General features: G+C 41.0%; 1 protein-coding gene across 1 annotated transcript in view; it reads right to left on the reverse strand.

Moving 5' to 3' along the window:
* LOC134348765 (collagen alpha-3(VI) chain-like) overlaps window positions 1-19,839 on the reverse strand; it is a 201,553-nt gene that overhangs the window by 15,841 nt on the left and 165,873 nt on the right. The window contains exons 43-49 of the mRNA XM_063052567.1: window positions 17,716-18,405; window positions 15,216-15,309; window positions 15,081-15,118; window positions 11,678-11,932; window positions 3,537-3,596; window positions 1,857-2,027; window positions 1,691-1,738 (exon numbers count right to left, since the gene is read on the reverse strand). Coding sequence (XP_062908637.1) covers window positions 1,691-1,738; window positions 1,857-2,027; window positions 3,537-3,596; window positions 11,678-11,932; window positions 15,081-15,118; window positions 15,216-15,309; window positions 17,716-18,405 — 1,356 coding nt within the window. The remainder of the gene's footprint in view (window positions 1-1,690; window positions 1,739-1,856; window positions 2,028-3,536; window positions 3,597-11,677; window positions 11,933-15,080; window positions 15,119-15,215; window positions 15,310-17,715; window positions 18,406-19,839) is intronic.

The raw sequence follows: 19,839 nt of genomic DNA on the forward strand, positions 1-19,839 counted from the left end.
ATTCATTCCTAGTGTGCACCATCTAGGAAATGCACACTAATGACTCCGCAAAGTTTCTTCAGTACCTGCCAAACCTGTGACCTCAGACATCAAGAAAGGTCAAGGGCACTGGAGCTGGAACACTGAAGGTCTCACTTGTTCTGATGCAGTTTTGCACCATGCCTCTATCTCTGTAGTCTTGAGCTGTCAATGTCCAACCCTGCACTCTTCATTGTCCATATATCTCTGCTGTCCATCCCCCTACCACAACTGACAAGCAGTTCTTTGCTGTTACCATTTCTTTCTGCTTGTTCAGACTAGATTATATAGTGTATATTAGACCTTAGTCTAATATTTGCAACTGCAAAGTGTAGATTCATTTTAACCAGCCACTTTGCAAAACAACAGTTACAGGAATTTCTCTCCCCCTCCATTTCCGTTCTTGGAAACAATTTCGTTGTCCATTGAGAATTGGTTTCATTGCTCACACATGGTTGTAATTTCTGCGATCCATAGCTGAGGTCTATATCAAAACCTTTCCCTTCAATGGAAACTTTCAATGTAGCCAGTTGATTAGTAATAATAGTGATCGCCAACCACATTTCAAGATTTCCATGACAACTTGACAATCATCCCAACCAAAAAGGAAGATCCTACCCTATGTTACAACCTTACTTTGTCTTCCAAATGATTCAGTTAGGAGGAGGTGGATATTTACAAGAAAGTTAGGCAAACATTTAATTGGAAATACGATTGGCCCAAATAGAGGTTAACAGCATGATAAATGTTAGACCATAAGATCAAGTGTTCATAGGCCACTAGACCTTGATGCAAAAGCAAAAGTCAGTTGGAATCTTCTCTGAAGCTTTGGAAAGTTCACAAAATTTTGATTGTGTGTGCATAGACTAGTAGATGGAAGACTTTAGAAATTATAAATTTATTAAGTAATTTATATAAATAATTTTCTGCAAAAATTAAATGAATGGGGTAGCATTAATGAAAACAAACAAAAAACGTACATGTTGAAGTCTAAATTAAAAATAGAAAATGCTTGGAATGCTTATAAGGTCAAGCCACATTTTGTGACAAGAGACACACAATTAATGTTTCAAGTATAGGACTGTTTGTCAAGTACTGGGTAAGGGAGAAAAGCTGAAGGAAAAGTGGTGGAGGGGTGGTACAGTAACACCAGGGTGGCCACTGATGATGGGGTAGAGTGTACATGACCGCCAGAAGTTTTAGTCAATTTTGGATCCAATTAGCCAGCTCACGTTGCATGCCATACATTTTAACATTCTGGTCAGCCCATCATGCAAAATATAGGTTAAATGCCTACAGTCTTTAGCCTTGCCTTCATCAATCTCTTATGTGGCTACCTCAAAGAAAACTCCATCAAATTGGAGAGAGAGTATTTCCTTCACACAAAGCTGACTATCCCTGATCATCTCCTGTTTTACAAAATGCACTGATGCACTATCAATTACTCCAAAAGACTGGAAGTAAAGTAAATACTGAAAGGCTTTTATTAGCAGTAAAATGTGACCTCAACCATGCTGAGTATCTGTCCTGGACTGAGGAGGAGCAGTGACACAATCGCCTTTATTCAGGGTTCTGTGGGAGGAGCCACAGGAGCAGTCAGCAGAGGGGTGTGTCCAGACATGTCCAGACAGGTAACCCAGATACTGTATTATATATGTTTATGCATATTTACCTGACATGATACCTTCAGGCTTGGGTTCTGATGTGCTTGCTTCTGGTACTGTGGGAGAAATGATGAAAAGTTCATTTTTATTTAATCTTCACCCCAGTTAATTTTTACACTCTAATGACTGCGAGAGTATCAATCCAACATTATCCCTCATCGCTATATCACTTACTTGATTTCACGCACTCTGCATTGCATTCGGCTTCTGTGTCAAACCTATTACCATTACCATCGCAGCCGCCGTACCAAAACTGAGCACAGATGTTGTTTTTTCTGTCAAAGAACCATTTTGCACTATACTCAGAACACTGTGATCCAGCGTCAAAATCCAGCATGCACCGATCTGTTAAATTTGTGCAAAATGGGAATGTTAAACAAACTATTTGGTAAAAGTGCGTACCACAAGTTGAAAGATCATATATGTATGGGTAATGCACGAAAGACCAACACTTAAAAGATTACTTTATTACTCTAGTGGCATTGATGGCACATGAAGCCTACTGCAAAAGGAAGAACAACAGGGAGGGCACTTTACATTAACGCTGAACTCATCCAGAAAAGATCTCAGCTCCGAGCTCGGTTACAAAGTAAGAATGCAATGCATTGTGGACCACTATGGATCATTCAAAGCATGTGGAAAGCTGCTGCAAGCAAGAAGCAGAAGATGGACTGGGATTAATTGAATGGTATTTCTTGTGCATTCTGGTTCCAAGTTGCCCATAACAAAACTGCCATTTATCATGGCAAATCACAAAACAGATTCATATGGAAACTTTGTGAAATCTACATAAGCCAAAAAATTGGTTCACTAGAATATTGAAATTGTTTTAGCAACAAGAGAGGGACTTTGCACCACTGAATGCCAGAAACAGCTGAACTAATCGTATGAGCCAGGCCTCCCTCCCTTGTAATGGTTTACTCAAACAAAATTGCAACCTGCTCCAATCGAAGCCTGAAAATGAAAAGTTGTTTTTTCAAACCTGACCATCGCTGTAAATATCATAACCTCAAAGATTTTGTTAATCTGTTTGAGGATTAATGTCAAACACAAGCAAGTAAAATGCATTGTTATTTATATTAATTTCTTCCTAAGCAAGTTATCTTGGCAAAGTCCTGCACAATCGGATGCTCCATCTTACCTGAAACCAAAATGTTTTATTAGGATAAAACATGAGCTAACCTAAGCTGACATATGACTGGTGAATCTGGCCCTACTCTAACTAGTCAGGCACGGTGTCTCACCAGATGGTTCTTGCTTTTATCTATAAATATTGAGTATTTTTGCTGAATTCTACAGAGCATGCTCCCTCAAACTTTGCTTTCCATTTTATTTCCCGGATTTAAAAGCACGATTATAGAGCATAAAATGTGTCACATCTAGTTGAATAAATGTAGCCCCATATTATTGAAATTGTTCAGTTTGAATCACCTAGTGAAACTGTGTGTGGGAAGGTATAAATTTTGGGGTAAAAGGGTACAAAAGTTGACAAGAAAATATTACCAATAAATCTACTGCCATTTATTTACCACTGCCTACTTCCCCATCAATTCACCAAATACAGACTCCTCCTCACTACAGGGCATCCACACACTATTTCTAAAACATCTGTTTCTAATGTATTATGCAACTTACCACAAATATAATATACTGCATAGCCCTGATATATCATTCATTAATGTTTAAATACATCACGCTAAACTGCAGTGGACGTCTAATTATATCCTTTGTAATGTGAAAATGTATATTTTCCTCAACTTTAACACAAATCAGATGAATTAGCCTTTTTACAATAGTTTTTTTTCTTTCACTGAAACATTGCACAATCTTCAAGCACCACTTGTGAATAGTTACCTATTTCAGGATCCTCCAGAGGCTCCAAAATAACTTCGGAACTTTTGCCAAGTGGTTTTTCTGAAATTAGAACAGAAACATGGAAGTTTTGCACCAAGAATTAGATCTCATCATTAAAGTAAATCCTGCATTTATTAAAGGAATGTAATCTTAAATCCAGCAATTAATTATTTTAATTTATTACAGAATAACTTATTAATTATTCTTTACTGATGACAACATGATTCTGAGCTCTTTGCTGAGCTCAGTATCTAGCGTTACTGGACGAATGTTGTTGTGGATAACATTATCGACTGAATGAAAAGGTCTTGCATGGCTCAGCTTAAAGGCTTTTTATTGTTGTTTGTTCTGAATCCACTTCACAGTGAGCAGTATCTATGGGCTAAACTGCTCAAATCCTTAAACCATTTCAGGATTATTTTTACAGGGACAACATTATGGGAACTTCAAAGTTCAAAGTACATATATGTCACCATATAAAGACCTGAGATTCATTTTCTTGCAGTCATACACAGTAAATCCAAGAAACACAATAAAAGGAATGAAAGACCACACCCAACAAGATGAGCAAACAACCAATAAGCAAAATAAAACAAAGTGTGCAAATACAACAATAATAATAATAAATAAACAAATAATAAATATTGAGAACATGAGATGAAATGCCTTTCAAAATGAGTGCATAGGTTGTGGGAAACACACACAAAATGCTGGAGGAACTCAGAAGGCCAGGCAGCACCTATGGGAAAAAGTACAGTCGACGTTACATGCAGAAACCCTTTGGCAGGACTTGAGAAAAAAACTGAGTAGTAGATTTAAAAGGTGAGGGGAGGGGAGGGAGAAACACCAGGTGATAGGTGAAACTTGGAGGGGGAGGGATGAAGCAAAGAGCTAGGAAGTTGACTGGTGAAAGAGACAGAAGGCCATGGAAGAAAGAAAAACGGGGAGGGGGAAGGAGCACCAGAGGGAGGTGTTGGCTGAGCAAGGAGATAACATGAGAGAGGGACAAGGGGATGGTAAATTGTGAAGGGGGAAGGCATTACTGGAAGTTTGAGAAATCGATGTTCATGCCTTCAGGTTGGAGGCTACCCAAACGGAATATAAGATGCTGTTCTTCCAACCTAAGTGTGGCCCTATCTCGACAGTGGAGGAGGCCATGGATAGACCTATCAGAATGGGAATCGGAAGTGGAATTAAAATGGGTGGCCATTTTAATTCCACTTCCCACTTGTTCTGGCAGATGGAGCATAGATGCTTGGTGAAGTGGTCTCCCAATCTACGTCGGGTCACACCGATTATACAAGAGGCCACACCAGGAGCATCGGACACAGTATATGACCCCAACAGACTCACAGGTGAAGTATCACCTCACTTGGTAGAACTGTTTGGGGCCCTGAATTGTAGTAAGAGAGGAGGTGTGGGGGCAGGTATAGCACTTGTTCTGTTTGCAAGAATAAGTGCATAGGTTGTGGGAAGAGTTTAGTAATGGGGTAAATGAAGTTGAGTGAAGTTAACCTCTCTTGTTCAAGAACATGATAGTTGAGGGGTAATTACTATTCCTGAACCTGTTGGTGTGGGACCTGAGCTATTGTACCTTCTTCCTGATGGCAGCAGTAAGAAGAGAGCATGGCCTGGCCAGTGGACTCCTCTGTGATGGATACAGCTCCATATAGAAGTGCTCAATGGTGGGAAGGGCTTTACTGATGATGGACTGTGCTGTATCCACCAAGTTTTGTACAAATTTGCATTCAAGGGCATTGGTGACTCCATACCAGGCCATGATATTATCAGTCAATATACTCTTCACCACACATCTATAGAAGTTTATCAAAGTTTTAGATGTCATGCAGAATCTTCACGAACTTCTAAAGAAGAAGAGGTTCTGCTGTACTTTCTTCATGTGTGCTGAACTCAGGAAAGATTCTCTGAAATGATAACACTGAGGAGTTTAAAGTTGCTGACCCTCTCCACCCCTGACCTTCCAAGGAGGACCGGCTCATGGACCTCTGGTTTCCTCCTCCTGAAGCCAGTAATCAGCTCCTTGGTCTTGTTGACACTGGAGTGAGTGGTTGTGGATGTGTCACTGCTTAGCCAGATTTTCAATCTCTCTCCACTGATTTTTTACCACATTTAATTCGGCTTACAACAGTGGTATTGTGAGTAAACCTAAGTATGGCATTGGAGTTGTACTTAGCCTCACAGTCATAAATGTAAAGTGACTACACCAGCCTTGTGGTGCACCTGTGCTGAAGGAGATTGCAGAGGAGATGTTGTTGCCAATCAAAACTGACTGGATTCTGCAAGAGAGGAAATCGAAAATCCAGTTGCACAAGGTGGTATTGAGACCCAGGTCTTCAAGCTTATTGATTAGTTTTGAGGGGATGATAGTATTGAATGCCAAAATGTAGTCGATGAAAACATCCTGATGTATACCTCTTCACTGTCCAGAAGTTCCAGGGTTGAGTGAAGAGCCAAAGAAATGGCATCTGCTGTGGACTGTTGAGATTGTAGGCAAATTGGAGTCGAGTAGTTTCATCACCAACCACTCAATGCACTTCATCGCCATGGATGTAGGTGCTACTGGGTGATAGTCATTGAGGCAATTACTATGTTCTTCATAGACACTAATATAACTGAAGCATGCTTGAAGCAGGTGGGTACCGCAGACTTTGTAAAGTGAGTAGACATAAGTGAGTAACATCTCCTCTGCAAGCTCCTTCAGCACAGGTGCACCACAAGGCTGGTGTAGCCCCTGCTCTACTCACTTTACAAAGTCTGCGGTACCCACCTGCTTCAAGCATGCTTCACTTTACAAAACGAGAGGTTGAAGATACTGGTGAACACTCCAGCCAGTTGATTAGCACAGTCAATAGTACTCGGCCAGGTACCTCAATTGGGCTGACTGCTTTTCTTGGGTTCAATCTCCTGAAAGATGCTCTCATCTCATTGGGGCAATGGGAGTTTGTGGAGGTTCCTCCGAGCTTTGCTTGGCCAAAGTGAGCGTAGAAGGCTTTGAGCTCATCTAGGAGCAAAGCTGTCTTTCACCTACAGTACTTGGTTGCACTTTGTAAGAAAGGCGTTCCCAGCCTTTATTGGTGCCTTACCAATGGAACCTTACCATTAACCAAGGTGGTCTTTGGACTCCAGATTGGAAACCCTTGGAACCTGCGATTCTGTGGACGCAGTCCAGAGACCCGGATGGTAGTTTGCCTCCCTGGTGCCAGGGTCCGGGATATTTCTGATCGTGTCCAAGATATCCTGAAGTGGGAGGGTGAGGAGCCAGAGGTCGTGGTACATATAGGTACCAATGACATAGGTAGGAAAAGGGATGAGGTCCTGAAAGGAGAATATAGGGAGCTAGGAAGGGAGTTGAGAAAAAGGACCGCAAAGGTAGTAATCTCGGGATTACTGCCTGTGCCACGCAACAGTGAGAGTAGGAATGCGATGAGGTGGAGGATAAATGCATGGCAGAGGGATTGGAGCAGGGGGCAGGGATTCAAGTTTTTGGATCATTGGGACCTCTTTTGGCGCAGGCGTGACCTGTACAAAAAGGATGGGTTACGCTTGAATCCTAGGGGGACCAATATCCTGGCAGGGAGATTAGCAGGGGCTACTGAGGTGACTTTAAACTAGATTGGTTGGGGGGTGGGAATCAAATTAAAGAGGCTAGGCGTGAGGAGGTTAGTTCACAACAGGGGGATGGGAACCAGTGCAGAGAGACAGAGGGGTGTAAAGTGAGGGTAGAAGCAAAAAGTACAAAGGAGAAAAGTAAAAGTGGCAGGCCGACAAATCCAGGGCAAGCATTAAAAAGGGCCACTTTTCAACATAATTGTACAAGGGCAAAGAGAGTTGTAAAAGAGCGTCTGAAGGCTTTGTGTGTCAATGCAAGAAACATTCGTAATAAGGTGGATGAATTGAAAGTGCAGATTGTTATTAATGATTATGATATAGTTGGGATCACAGAGACATGGCTTCAGGGTGACCAGGGATGGGAGCTCAACCTTCAGGGATATTCAATATTCAGGAGGGATAGACATGAAGGAAGGGGAGGTGGGGTGGCGTTGCTGGTTAAAGAAGAGATTAACGCAATAAAAAGGAAGGACATAAGCCGGGAAGATGTGGAATCGATATGGGTAGAGCTGCGTAACACTAAGGGGCAGAAGACGCTGGTGGGAGTTGTGTACAGGCCACCTAACAGTAGTAGTGAGGTCGGAGATGGTATTAAACAGGAAATTAGAAATGTGTGCAATAAAGGAACAGCAGTTATAATGGGTGACTTCAATCTACATGTAGATGGGGTGAACCAAATTGGTAAAGGTGCTGAGGAAGAGGATTTCTTGGAATGTATGCGGGATGGTTTTTTGAACCAACATGTCGAGGAACCAACTAGAGAGCAGGCTATTCTGGACTGGGTTTTGAGCAATGAGGAAGGGTTAATTAGCGATCTTGTCGTGAGAGGCCCCTTGGGTAAGAGTGACCATAATATGGTGGAATTCTTCATTAAGATGAGAGTGACATAGTTAATTCAGAAACAAAGGTTCTGAACTTAAAGAGGGGTAACTTTGAAGGTATGAGACGTGAATTAGCTAAGATAGACTGGCAAATGACACTTAAAGGATTGACAGTGGATATGCAATGGCAAGCATTTAAAGGTTGCATGGATGAACTACAACAATTGTTCATCCCAGTTTGGCAAAAGAATAAATCAAGGAAGGTAGTGCACCCGTGGCTGACAAGAGAAATTAGGGATAGTATCAATTCCAAAGAAGAAGCATACAAATTAGCCAGAGAAAGTCGCTCACCTGAGGACTGGGAGAAATTCAGAGTTCAGCAGAGGAGGACAAAGGGCTTAATTAGGAAGGGGGAAAAAGATTATGAGAGAAAACTGGCAGGGAACTTAAAAACGGACTGTAAAAGCTTTTATAGATATGTAAAAAGGAAAAGACTGGTAAAGACAAACGTAGGTCCCCTGCAGACAGAAACAGGTGAATTGATTATGGGGAGCAAGGACATGGCAGACCAATTGAATAATTACTTTGGTTCTGACTTCACTAAGGAGGACATAAATAATCTTCCAGAAATAGTAGGGGACAGAGGGTCCAGTGAGATGGAGGAACTGAGCGAAATACATGTTAGTAGGGAAGTGGTGTTAGGTAAATTGAAGGGATTGAAGGCAGATAAATCCCCAGGGCCAGATGGTCTGCATCCTAGAGTGCTTAAGGAAGTAGCCCAAGAAATAGTGGATGCATTAGTGATAATTTTTCAAAACTCGTTAGATTCTGGACTAGTTCCTGAGGATTGGAGGGTGGCTAATGTAACCCCACTTTTTAAAAAAGGAGAGAGAAACCGGGGAATTATAGATCGGTTAGCCTAACGTCGGTGGTGGGGAAACTGCTGGAGTCAGTTATCAAGGATGTGATAACAGCACATTTGGAAAGCGGTGAAATGATCGGAAAAAGTCAGCATGGATTTGTGAAAGGAAAATCATGTCTGACGAATCTCATAGAATTTTTTGAGGATGTAACTAGTAGAGTGGATAGGGGAGAACCAGTGGATGTGGTATATTTGGATTTTCAAAAGGCTTTTGACAAGGTCCCACACAGGAGATTAGTGTGCAAACTTAAAGCACACGGTATTGGGGGTAAGGTATTGGTGTGGGTGGAGAATTGGTTAGCAGACAGGAAGCAAAGAGTGGGAATAAACGGGACCTTTTCAGAATGGCAGGCGGTGACTAGTGGGGTACCGCAAGGCTCAGTGCTGGGACCCCAGTTGTTTACAATATATACTAATGACTTGGATGAGGGAATTAAATGCAGCATCCCCAAGTTTGCGGATGACACGAAGCTGGGTGGCAGTGTTAGCTGTGAGGAGGATGCTAAGAGGATGCAGGGTGACTTGGATAGGTTGGGTGAGTGGGCAAATTCATGGCAGATGCAATTTAATGTGGATAAATGTGAAGTTATCCACTTTGGTGGCAAAAATAGGAAAACAGATTATTATCTGAATGGTGGCCGATTAGGAAAAGGGGAGGTGCGACGAGACCTGGGTGTCATTATACACCAGTCATTGAAAGTGGGCATGCAGGTACAGCAGGCGGTGAAAAAGGCGAATGGTATGCTGGCATTTATAGCGAGAGGATTCGAGTCCAGGAGCAGGGAGGTACTACTGCAGTTGTACAAGGCCTTGGTGAGACCACACCTGGAGTATTGTGTGCAGTTTTGGTCCCCGAATCAGAGGAAAGACATCCTTGCCTTAGAGGGAGTACAAAGAAGGTTCACCAGATTGATTCCTGGGATGGCAGGACTTTCATATGAAGAAAGACTGGATGAACTGGGCTTGTACTCGTTGGATTTTAGAAGATTGAGGGGGGATCTGATTGAAACGTATAAGATCCTAAAGGGATTGGACAAGCTAGATGCAGGAAGATTGTTCCCAATGTTGGGGAAGTCCAGAACGAGGGGCCACAGTTTGAGGATAGAGGGGAAGCCTTTTAGGACCGAGATTAGGAAAAACTTCTTCACACAGAGAGTGGTGAATCTGTGGAATTCTCTGCCACAGGAAACAGTTGAGGCCAGTTCATTGGCTGTATTTAAGAGGGAGTTAGATATGGCCCTTGTGGCTACGGGGGTCAGGGGGTATGGAGGGAAGGCTGGGGCGGGGTTCTGAGGTGGATGATCAGCCATGATCATAATAAATGGCGGTGCAGGCTCAAAGGGCCGAATGGCCTACTCCTGCACCTATTTTCTATGTTTCTATAAGAGGTAAAAGCATTCAAGCCCTACCACTGTTGAGCATCCTGGCAATCTAGCATTGTTGTTCATCCATATTACATGGGGTTTTCTGCTAATTGGCAGAACAATTAAGAACAACACAAGGATTTAAATGAAGCACCTGTGCTGCAATGTCTAGAATGATGAGAACAGCAGATTAAATAGCAAATTTAAATAGTGGGTTGGCAAGTTTGCAGATAGTGTAGGGGATTGTCGAAGATTGCAGAGAGACATTGATAGGATGCAGAAGTGGGCTGAGAAGTGGCAGATGGAGTTCAACCTGGAGAAGTGTGAGGTGGTACACTTTGGAAGGACAAACTCCAAGGCAGAGTACAAAGTAAATGGCAAGATACTTGGTAGTGTGGAGGAGCAGAGGGATCTGGGGGTACATGTTCACAGATCCCTGAAAGTTGCCTCACAGGTGGATAGGGTAGTTAAGAAAGTTTATGGGGTGTTAGCTTTCATAAGTCAAGGGATAGAGTTTAAGAGTCGCGATGTAATGATGCAGCTCTATAAAACTCTGGTTAGGCCACACTTGGAGTACTGTGTCCAGTTCTGGTCACCTCACTATAGGAAGGATGTGAAAGCATTGGAAAGGGTACAGAGATTTACCAGGATGCTGCCTGGTTTAGAGAGTATGCATTATGATCAGAGTTTAAGGGAGCTAGGACTTTAATCTTTGGAGAGAAGGAGGATGAGAGGAGACATGATGGAGGTGTACAAGATAATAAGAGGAATAGATAGAGTGGATAGCCATTGCCTCTTCCCCAGGGCACCACTGCTCAATACAAGAGGACATGGCTTTAAGGTAAGGGGTGGGAAGTTCAAGGGGGATATTAGAGGAAGGTTTTTTACTCAGAGAGTGGTTGGTGCGTGGAATGCACTGCCTGAGTCGGTGGTGGAGGCAGATACACTAGTGAAGTTTAAAAGACTACTACACAGGTATATGGAGGAATTTAATGTGGGGGGTTATTGGGAGGCAGGGTTTGAGAGTCGGCACAACATTGTGGGCCGAAGGGTCTGTAATGTGCTATATTATTCTATTTCAAAAGTAAATATGATAAGCCCTGAAGTGGGAATATTTGTAGCTGAGATTGTTGGTTGAAATTAATTGACTTGACATAACCATGGTATGCTAAAATGGTGTCTCCTTATTCTGTTGTGCATAGAGTGAATTACTATTTCTCAAAGGATGATTTAAAGGGCATTTATCTAAGCACCTTGTTCAGTGCTGTATATAGTCTGTAATGTCCGTAAAATTTCTTCCTTCCATTGCCAGTCATGTTGACATTCCGTATGACAGCAAAACTAACATGAAAATAGTCATAAGAAAAAGAAATCCACATTTTTTTGGATTTTGCTATAACTTACCTGTTGTAAAAACACCATTGTAAATAGATTTTGCTTCGGACTGGGCGAATCCTAACACAATTACTTTGTACTGCTGTCCACTTTCCAAATCTTTTACAACAATTTCAGGATCACTGACATTCTGCTTCAGAACAAGGATGTTTTGGCTCACATCGACCACGGTAACTTCATAATTATCTATGCGCTGAGCTTCAGTCTGAGAGAAGTGTAGGATAATACTGTCTTCCGTAACACTGGAGGCAGATAATTTCAGTCCTGTTGCAGCAAAACAGAGACAGATGAAAATTCAGAAGCCAACCTCACATGCCAATGCCCCTCTGAAATAAAAAAAAATATTGAGCATAAAAGAGATTCAAACTCTTAAGACCATTTTTCTGCATAGCTTATACCCAACTCGGGAAATGTTTATTTGAAAAACTTTTGTACCCAGAGATGAATCAAAGCAGATTACTGAATATTTGGCAGTGCTCCATTCTAAAACAATTCAACTTCTGTTTCCATGCTCCATTTCCATACCTGCTCATCCACCATCACATCCATCCAGTCAGTCTCATGCTTAGACCAGAGAGATGGATTGGGGAAAAAATTAGATGTGTTGAGACAGGTGGTTGAAGAAACTGGCTATAATAATATATCAAGCCAAAATCAGCATGGTATCCTTAGGGGAAAATCTTGCCTGAAAAATCTGTTGGAATTCTTTGAGAATATAACAAGCAGAATAGACAAAAGGGAAGCAGTGGATACTATGTACTTGGATTTTCGGAAGACTTTTGACAAGATGCCACACATGTGGCTGCTTAGCAAGATAAGAGCCCAGGCTATAACAGGAAAGATACTAGTATGGATAGAGCATACACTGATTGGCAGGAGCCAAAGAGTGGAAATAAAGGGAGCCTTTTCTGACGGGCTGCCAGTGACTCGTAGTGTTCTACAGGGATCGGTGTTGGGATTGCTTCTTTTTTACATTATATGTCAATAACTTGGATAACAGAATTGATAGCTTTGTGGCCAAGTTCGCAGATGATACAAAGATAAGTAGAAGGGTGGTTAGTGTTGAGGAAGCAGGGAGACTGCAGAGGGACTTGGACAGATTATGAGAATGTACAAAGAAGTGGCAAATGGAATACAGTGTCAGAAATTGTATGGTCATGCACTTTGGTAAAAGGAATAAAAACGTAGACTATTTTCTAAATGAGAGGAAAATTCAGAAATACAAGGTGCAAAGGGATTTGGGAGTCCTCATGCAGGATTCGCGGAAGGTTAATTTTCAGTTTGAGTCGGTGGTAAGGAAGACAAATGCAATGATAGCATTAATTTTAAGAGGACTATAATATAAAAACAAAGGTGTAGCACTGAGACTTTATAGGCACTAGTGAAGCCTCACTTGGAGTATTGTGAGCAGTTTTGGGCCCCTTATCTAAGAAAGGATGTGCTGACACCATATGACTGATGGCGTTATGGTCTTAACATTTTGAATCAGAGGTCTGAATACTACTAGGAAAATAAACTAAATTAAGATTAGAGCTTTACACCTCTGTAAATTTGGAATCTTTTTCCATAACCTTTGTGTGGCTCATTCTCTTATCAACCCAGTGTTGTGAAATAATACAATCTAGACTTGCCACAGTCTTCTTCAGTAATACATCCACAATGTACATGGGAGTTTATCCATTGACAAATTCTTGTGTGATTCTGGTGTAAGCTGTGAATCCCTGTCTCCACACTTCACCATAACCAGATGATTCTTGGGCTCCAGGCAGACAGGCAGGTTTGCTCATGGCTTTAGGATGCTATTAAAACCTATAATTTCCGTCGCTGTCATTGAACTGCTAAACACAGAGGGAAAACCAATTCCTAGTCTTTGAACTGGACTCTCTTACCATGGTCATGGTATTTTTATCTCCTAGAGGTGCGGGGAAAGGGTAGTGGCCTTGTGGGAGGGGACGATGGAGGATGAGAAGGGTTGTGGGTGATTGTGCAAATTTTCAGCATTTCTCATTAATGTTCCTTCATTACTATTGGAGTTTTGCATTTGCAGTGATCAACTGGCTTGTGGAATTAAAAAAATAACAGAAAATATTTGAGTCAGGCAGCAAGTATGGTGACAGGAAAATAAAGTTAAAGCCTTAGGTTGATGACCTTTCATCCAAGTGAAAGTAAAAGAGACAAGTGGATGCCTTGTTGGAGGGAGAAGTAGAGAGACAGTACTTCTTGGGCATTACTAGATGATGAGTGTTACCTACTTAAAATGTAACTGAGAAGTAAAATAATAAGAGATGAAATGGATTTTCTCCCCATTCACCTGAGATGTTTACTCTCCTTCTCTCTCCACACAGATGCAACCTGATGACTTTGATCTGGGGCTGGCTTGAAGTCAGTGACCAAAGAGCTTCATGTTGCTAAGCCACACCAAGCCAACAGAGGGCCCAGCACCAAAACCAACCTAAACCAATATGAATGCCATACTATCTTTCGGAAGGAAGGAAACAAGAACAATCTGTGCTTTAAGTAAAAAAACAATGCTACCATTCAAATTATTGTGTATAGAATAAAAATGCAAAAAGGACCCTGGTCAGACTCCACTTGGAGTGCTGTGCTCAGTTCTGGTCGCCTCACTACAGGAAGGATGTGGAAGCCATAGAAAGGGTGCAGAGGAGATTTACAAGGATGTTGCCTGGATTGGGGAGTATGCCTTATGAAAACAGGTTGAGTGAACTCAGCCTTTTTTCCTTGGAGCGACGGAGGATGAGAGGTGACCTGACAGAGGTGTATAAGATGATGAGAGGCATTGATCATGTGGATAGTCAGAGGCTTTTTCCCAGGGCTGAAATGGCTACCACAAGAGGGCACAGGTTTAAGGTGCTTTGGAGTAGGTACAGAGGAGATGTCAGGGGTAAGTTTTTTACTCAGAGAGTGGTGAGTGTGTGGAATGGGCTGCTGGCAACGGTGGTGGAGGCGGATACGATAGAGTCTTTTAAGGGACTTTTGGATAGATACACGGAGCTTAGAAAAATCGGGGGCTATGGGTAACCCTAGTAATTTCTAAGGTAGGGACATGTTTGGCACAACTTTGTGGGCCGAAGGGCCTGTATTGTGCCGTAGGTTTGCTATGTTTCTATGATCTACAAAATCTAGCTGCATATGAACATAGATCAGCTACAGCTATTAACCAAAGTTAAGGGAGTACATAAAAATGTGTTTTTTTTAATTGTTTGTGGTTTTATTGAAGGGCCAAAGGAACACTGAGGGAATGAAATTTGATCGGAACAACAAAGAGAGACATTTGGCTTTCAAAGTGTCTGATAGGAGATGGGCAGGTCCATCGGAAATCAGATCTTTAATCTTACTGAGAAGTGAAGCAGACTCTGTCAGCAAGCACCAAGTAACAGCAGCAATAACTCACCCATAAGTTTGTCTGCAGCCAAAGGAACATCGGTTGTGCTAGAGACACGCAAAAAGAAGGGGGAAAAAATCAGTTGTTTTCCTGGAATAGTTCTAAATACGAGCTGCAAAGAGTTCCTGCATCGTGTCTACTTACACTTGCTGATGGGCATTCATAAACATTGGCTGGTCACTTTGGAATGATCCGCATTGTTTTCGCAGCTCTGGGCTCAAGTAAAATGCATTCTCAGCTAGAAGAAAAGAGATTTTTTTTTTCAGGTACTTTCGCATTGGCATTAAGAAAGCAACCTCACTAATTTTTCCATGGCTTTGTATACAAACATGTGCTGAACTAAAGTGACAAAAAGAGACTGATGATTCAATTTTTCATCTGAGTTCAACTGGATGGTTTTAGAATCACTTCAGCTGGCTTTAATGCTCAAAAAAATATTTTCCAGTCATAAGAAGCACAGATGGATCCTTGTAGAAAACTCCAAATGCTGAGTGAAAATAAAGCTGGAGACAGTATTGTTTCTCACAGTTAACTAGCGCACCGCCTGGATTTATCCATTGTCTAACTACTTGCGTAATGTACGAACAGAGAGCCATGAGTACCCAAGAAGAACCACATTTCACACAGGACAGCATTTTTGGGAGAAATAGCCAGAAAGTGCGGATGGGGTGGGTGGAAGAAATGGAGAATTTAAAAAAAAATCTGAATCAGTACAATGCTTCTGACAAGTAACTATGCCCACTTACATTGAAAGATATACAGAAAATATTTCCTATTCCTCTAAGTTTAAACTATACCCTTACTGTCAAAATTGTATTGAAATAAACTCTTGTACAATAATTTGAAAGTTACAGGTTGCTGTGTTAAAAGTACATTTATCTTGTTACCTCCATCATTTCTTTGTCATTTCAATCCTGATTATCCTTCATTTTATTCAGTATCTTTTAACAAAGACAAAATGCTGGAAGAATTCAGCAGGTAAGGCAGCATTTATGGAGAGGAATAAACAGTGATGTCTTGGGCTGAGATACAATATCATGTACCTACTTTTTCTAGTAAAACTCAAATTTTACCTTTTTTTTCTTAAGTTCAGTGCTACATGAGATACGCTTGCCGGTTTGGAGGTAGGGTTTACAACCAGTCCCTGGTCACTTCAGATACATCAACTAAATTCAACAAGCAGTGAAGACTGACACTATTAGGGTTAATATGAAGGACTTAAACATCGATGTTTTCAGGATCACATGCATCAAAATATTGAAGACAAAATAAATAGTCAGGAAGGATATTTCTTACTCCAAGTTTTGACATACGAAAAATAAATCAAAAATAAATCTGGAAATGGGAAATTTTTTCACAAACCTATCAGGCTGCATTTAGTGTTAATAGTGAAGCTGTTTTAACATAAGCCAAAGCACATGGAATGCATCAAATTTGGGATGGACTGATAGGCACCACATTTAACCGATAGAATCATGTAACAGCTTCCGGCTGTGGTATTTAGTATCGGCCTCTGTTGATAATGGCATTAGGTAACTTTTCCACTTCATCAGCGAAAGGCAACAGAGGATCTTTCATTTGGCATGATACTGGGTGTTAACCATTCTAAAGGACTGCCCTTAAAAAAAAAGTCTGCAACTGTGATCAATTACAATACTATACAATTTTGTTGTATCTCTTAACTCTAATTTCCTTTGGGATCAATAAATTATCTATTTGTTTATCTATCTATCCTATCAGATGGCATTGTCATACTAAAATGGTATTTACACTGAACTCCAAAACACCTGAAAGGAAAATGCATTATTTTGTACAATTTGTAATTTATGCAACTTCATTCAAAGCTCAATACCAGAAACAACCTGGTTTGTCTATTGAATTACAGTTTAGGGTACCAAATGTTATTGAGAGTCATAGAGATGTATTGCATAGAAATGGGTCCTTCAGCCCAAGTTTGTGTCAATTATCAACCATTCATTTATATTAATCATAATTAATCCTTAATTTTAAATCTCTCTACACTTCATTAAATGCCTCTAATTCTACCACACACCTATACACTAGGAACAATTTTAAGCAGCTAACTAACCTAACAGCGCATATCTTTTACATGTGGGAGGAAACCAAAGCACCTAGAGGAAACCCACAGGATCTCAGGGAGAACATGCAAGTCTAACCACAGACACCTCCTGAGATCAGAACTGAAGACTGGTCCCTGAGGCAGCAGTTCGATCTGATGAAGGGTCTAGGCCCGCAATACCCATTTCCCTCCACAAATGCTGCCTGACCCTGTAAGTTCCTCCAGCATTTTGTGTGTAACTCTGGTAGCTACTACACTGTGTTCCTGTGTTAATGTTGTATTTTTATTTTCCATTCAGCAGTACTGCACTGAATAATATTCAGTAGTATCTATTCCAAATCAGAATCAGGTTTATTGTCACTGACATATGTTGTAAAATCTTTTGTTTTCTGGCAGTTGTGTGCAACCCAAAAAATTACTATAAGTTACAAAATCAATAGTGCCAAAGTGGAGTAGTGAATTGATTGCCAGGGAATTATGAATAATTGGTCTTGTGAGGAGTGTCTATGGGTCATTAGGATTCTCTACACAAACAGAGGAAGTGTGAGAGTGGCTGCAACTTACCACTGATGTACTCAGGGAGCTGCCGTGCAAACCTCAGTAAGTCTTCATTGTAGAGCTCGGAGATTTTGCTAATGGGCTTGAAGTACACATCTTGAGGTTCGCTTGCCAGGTTAATAAGATCCTGCTCATTAGGTTTGTTAAAGATGTTGAATATAACAATGAAGAAGCCTTTGCATTTGGCATCCGTGATGACTGCATTCAGCTGTTCTTTTTCAGCTTTAGTGATATCTCCTGTGGTCAGTAGGACAATAAGCTTTAATGGCCTTGGATGGGGTGCTTTTTCAAAAACATTTGTTATAGTCCATTCGACAGCATGAGCTGTAGCTGTTCCTCCTTCAAGCTGTGACATCTTGTTCAGGATGTATTCTCTGATGTCCTGGCTAGAGCGGTAGTCAGTGAGCGAGAATTCCATTTTCACACGATTGAGGCTACTATTTGTTTGAGAATTGTACAAAGCATGCTGAACTAAGGCAACTCTGGCTTTATGGTTGGATGTTGCAGGTTCTTTGCTAATCTCCAACTGGTCCGTCAGAAAGGAAATGTACCTCTTAATCTCTATAAATTGATTTGGATTGATGGTTGCTGAGCTGTCTGTGATGAATGCCATATCCAAGTCCACGTTAGCAGGTGCCACTGACCTTCTCCCTCGATAAAGACTACTGTCACAGATTGGATCAACTTCACAAAAATCTATACAAAAAAATGTTAGATATTAAACTCTTATATATGTATTAATTGCTATCCATGGAAAACATCCTTTATATAAATTGAAAAAGTAGTTTATTGCAATAGATTTTATATCAACTGTGCACATGGACCCAGGATCTAACATAGTTGTCAGCTTGGGATCAAATCAGACACTAATTTAGTGCACTGAATTATGCAATTCTGATGGAGCCAGGTAGCAAATTTCAATATGCTCATTACTCTGAGCTGAAGGTGTTTATTGCCAACATCAGATGTAGACAAATTCAGTGCTTAACAGTCACTGATATGCAGAAAAATTTACTGAAGTAAATTTAGTGGCATAGAGTCATAGAGAGTTTCTGCATAGAAACCATCCATTTAGCCCATTGAGTCTGCACTAACTATGTACTAATGACAGACGAAGCACCTGTGGGATATCAGCACTACTAGTTTTTACATAAGCTGTTAAAGTAGAATGAATGCCAGGTGTATCCTTTTGAAGAGAAAACTGAAAAATTATTACTGATCTTCCTGGGCACATTCAAAAATTTTACCATTTCCTTACCAGGCAGAAACCAGATTATAAGCATGTATCTTACTTCCATAGAATAAAACCTCCACAGTAGGCCAACAATCACTGTTATAAGTTTGAGCCAAAGAGCTGTCTCAATTTTTCTGATGTTAGTTCACGGAACCTACAGTCAGCAGGACATAAATAAACTGAGGTGGGAGAGCTTATGACCAGAGGGCATAGCCTCAGAATACAAGGACATCCCTTTACAACAGAGATGAGATGAGGAAGAATTTTTAGCCAGAGGGTGGTCATCTCCATTGCATTGAGGCTATGAAGACTGCCCCAGCTGCTGTGCTGTGTGGCCACTAATATGGTGAAGCGAGATTTTGGACCTCTTCCGGGCTGCTCCAGGGTTCGTATCTGAGGACTTATTTTTGGTTTGGAATGCTGTTGTTCATTTCAGTTGTTTGCATGACTTGTATTTTTTTGTTCTCTTGTGCATTGAGGATTGGTCTTTTATTTTTACTCTTTTTTTTTCTTTAAATTGGGCTCTTTTGAGTTTCTTGCTTTGTGGCTACCAGTGAGCAAACAGATCTCAAGGTTATTTAATATATCCATTCTTCAAAAATAAATGTAATTGATCCTTGAATCCGTAGAATTTATTGCCGCAGATGGCTGTGCAATCTGAGTCATTGGGTATATTTAAAGCAGAGACTTATCGGTTCTTGATTAGTAATGGCATCAAAGATTATGAGGACAAAGCAGGAGAATGGGGTGAGAAGGGAACTAAATCAGCCATGATCAAGTGGTTAAGCAGATCACTTAAAAACAAATATGCTGGTTGGCCTAATTCTGCTTTTATTAATTGTCTTATGGTCTTTGAATCCTTTTATGAGGGAAGCACAAGGAATATTACACCCCCA

The sequence above is a fragment of the Mobula hypostoma genome, chromosome 6 (genome assembly GCF_963921235.1).
Source record: "Mobula hypostoma chromosome 6, sMobHyp1.1, whole genome shotgun sequence".
NCBI classification, from domain to species: Eukaryota; Metazoa; Chordata; class Chondrichthyes; order Myliobatiformes; family Myliobatidae; genus Mobula; species Mobula hypostoma.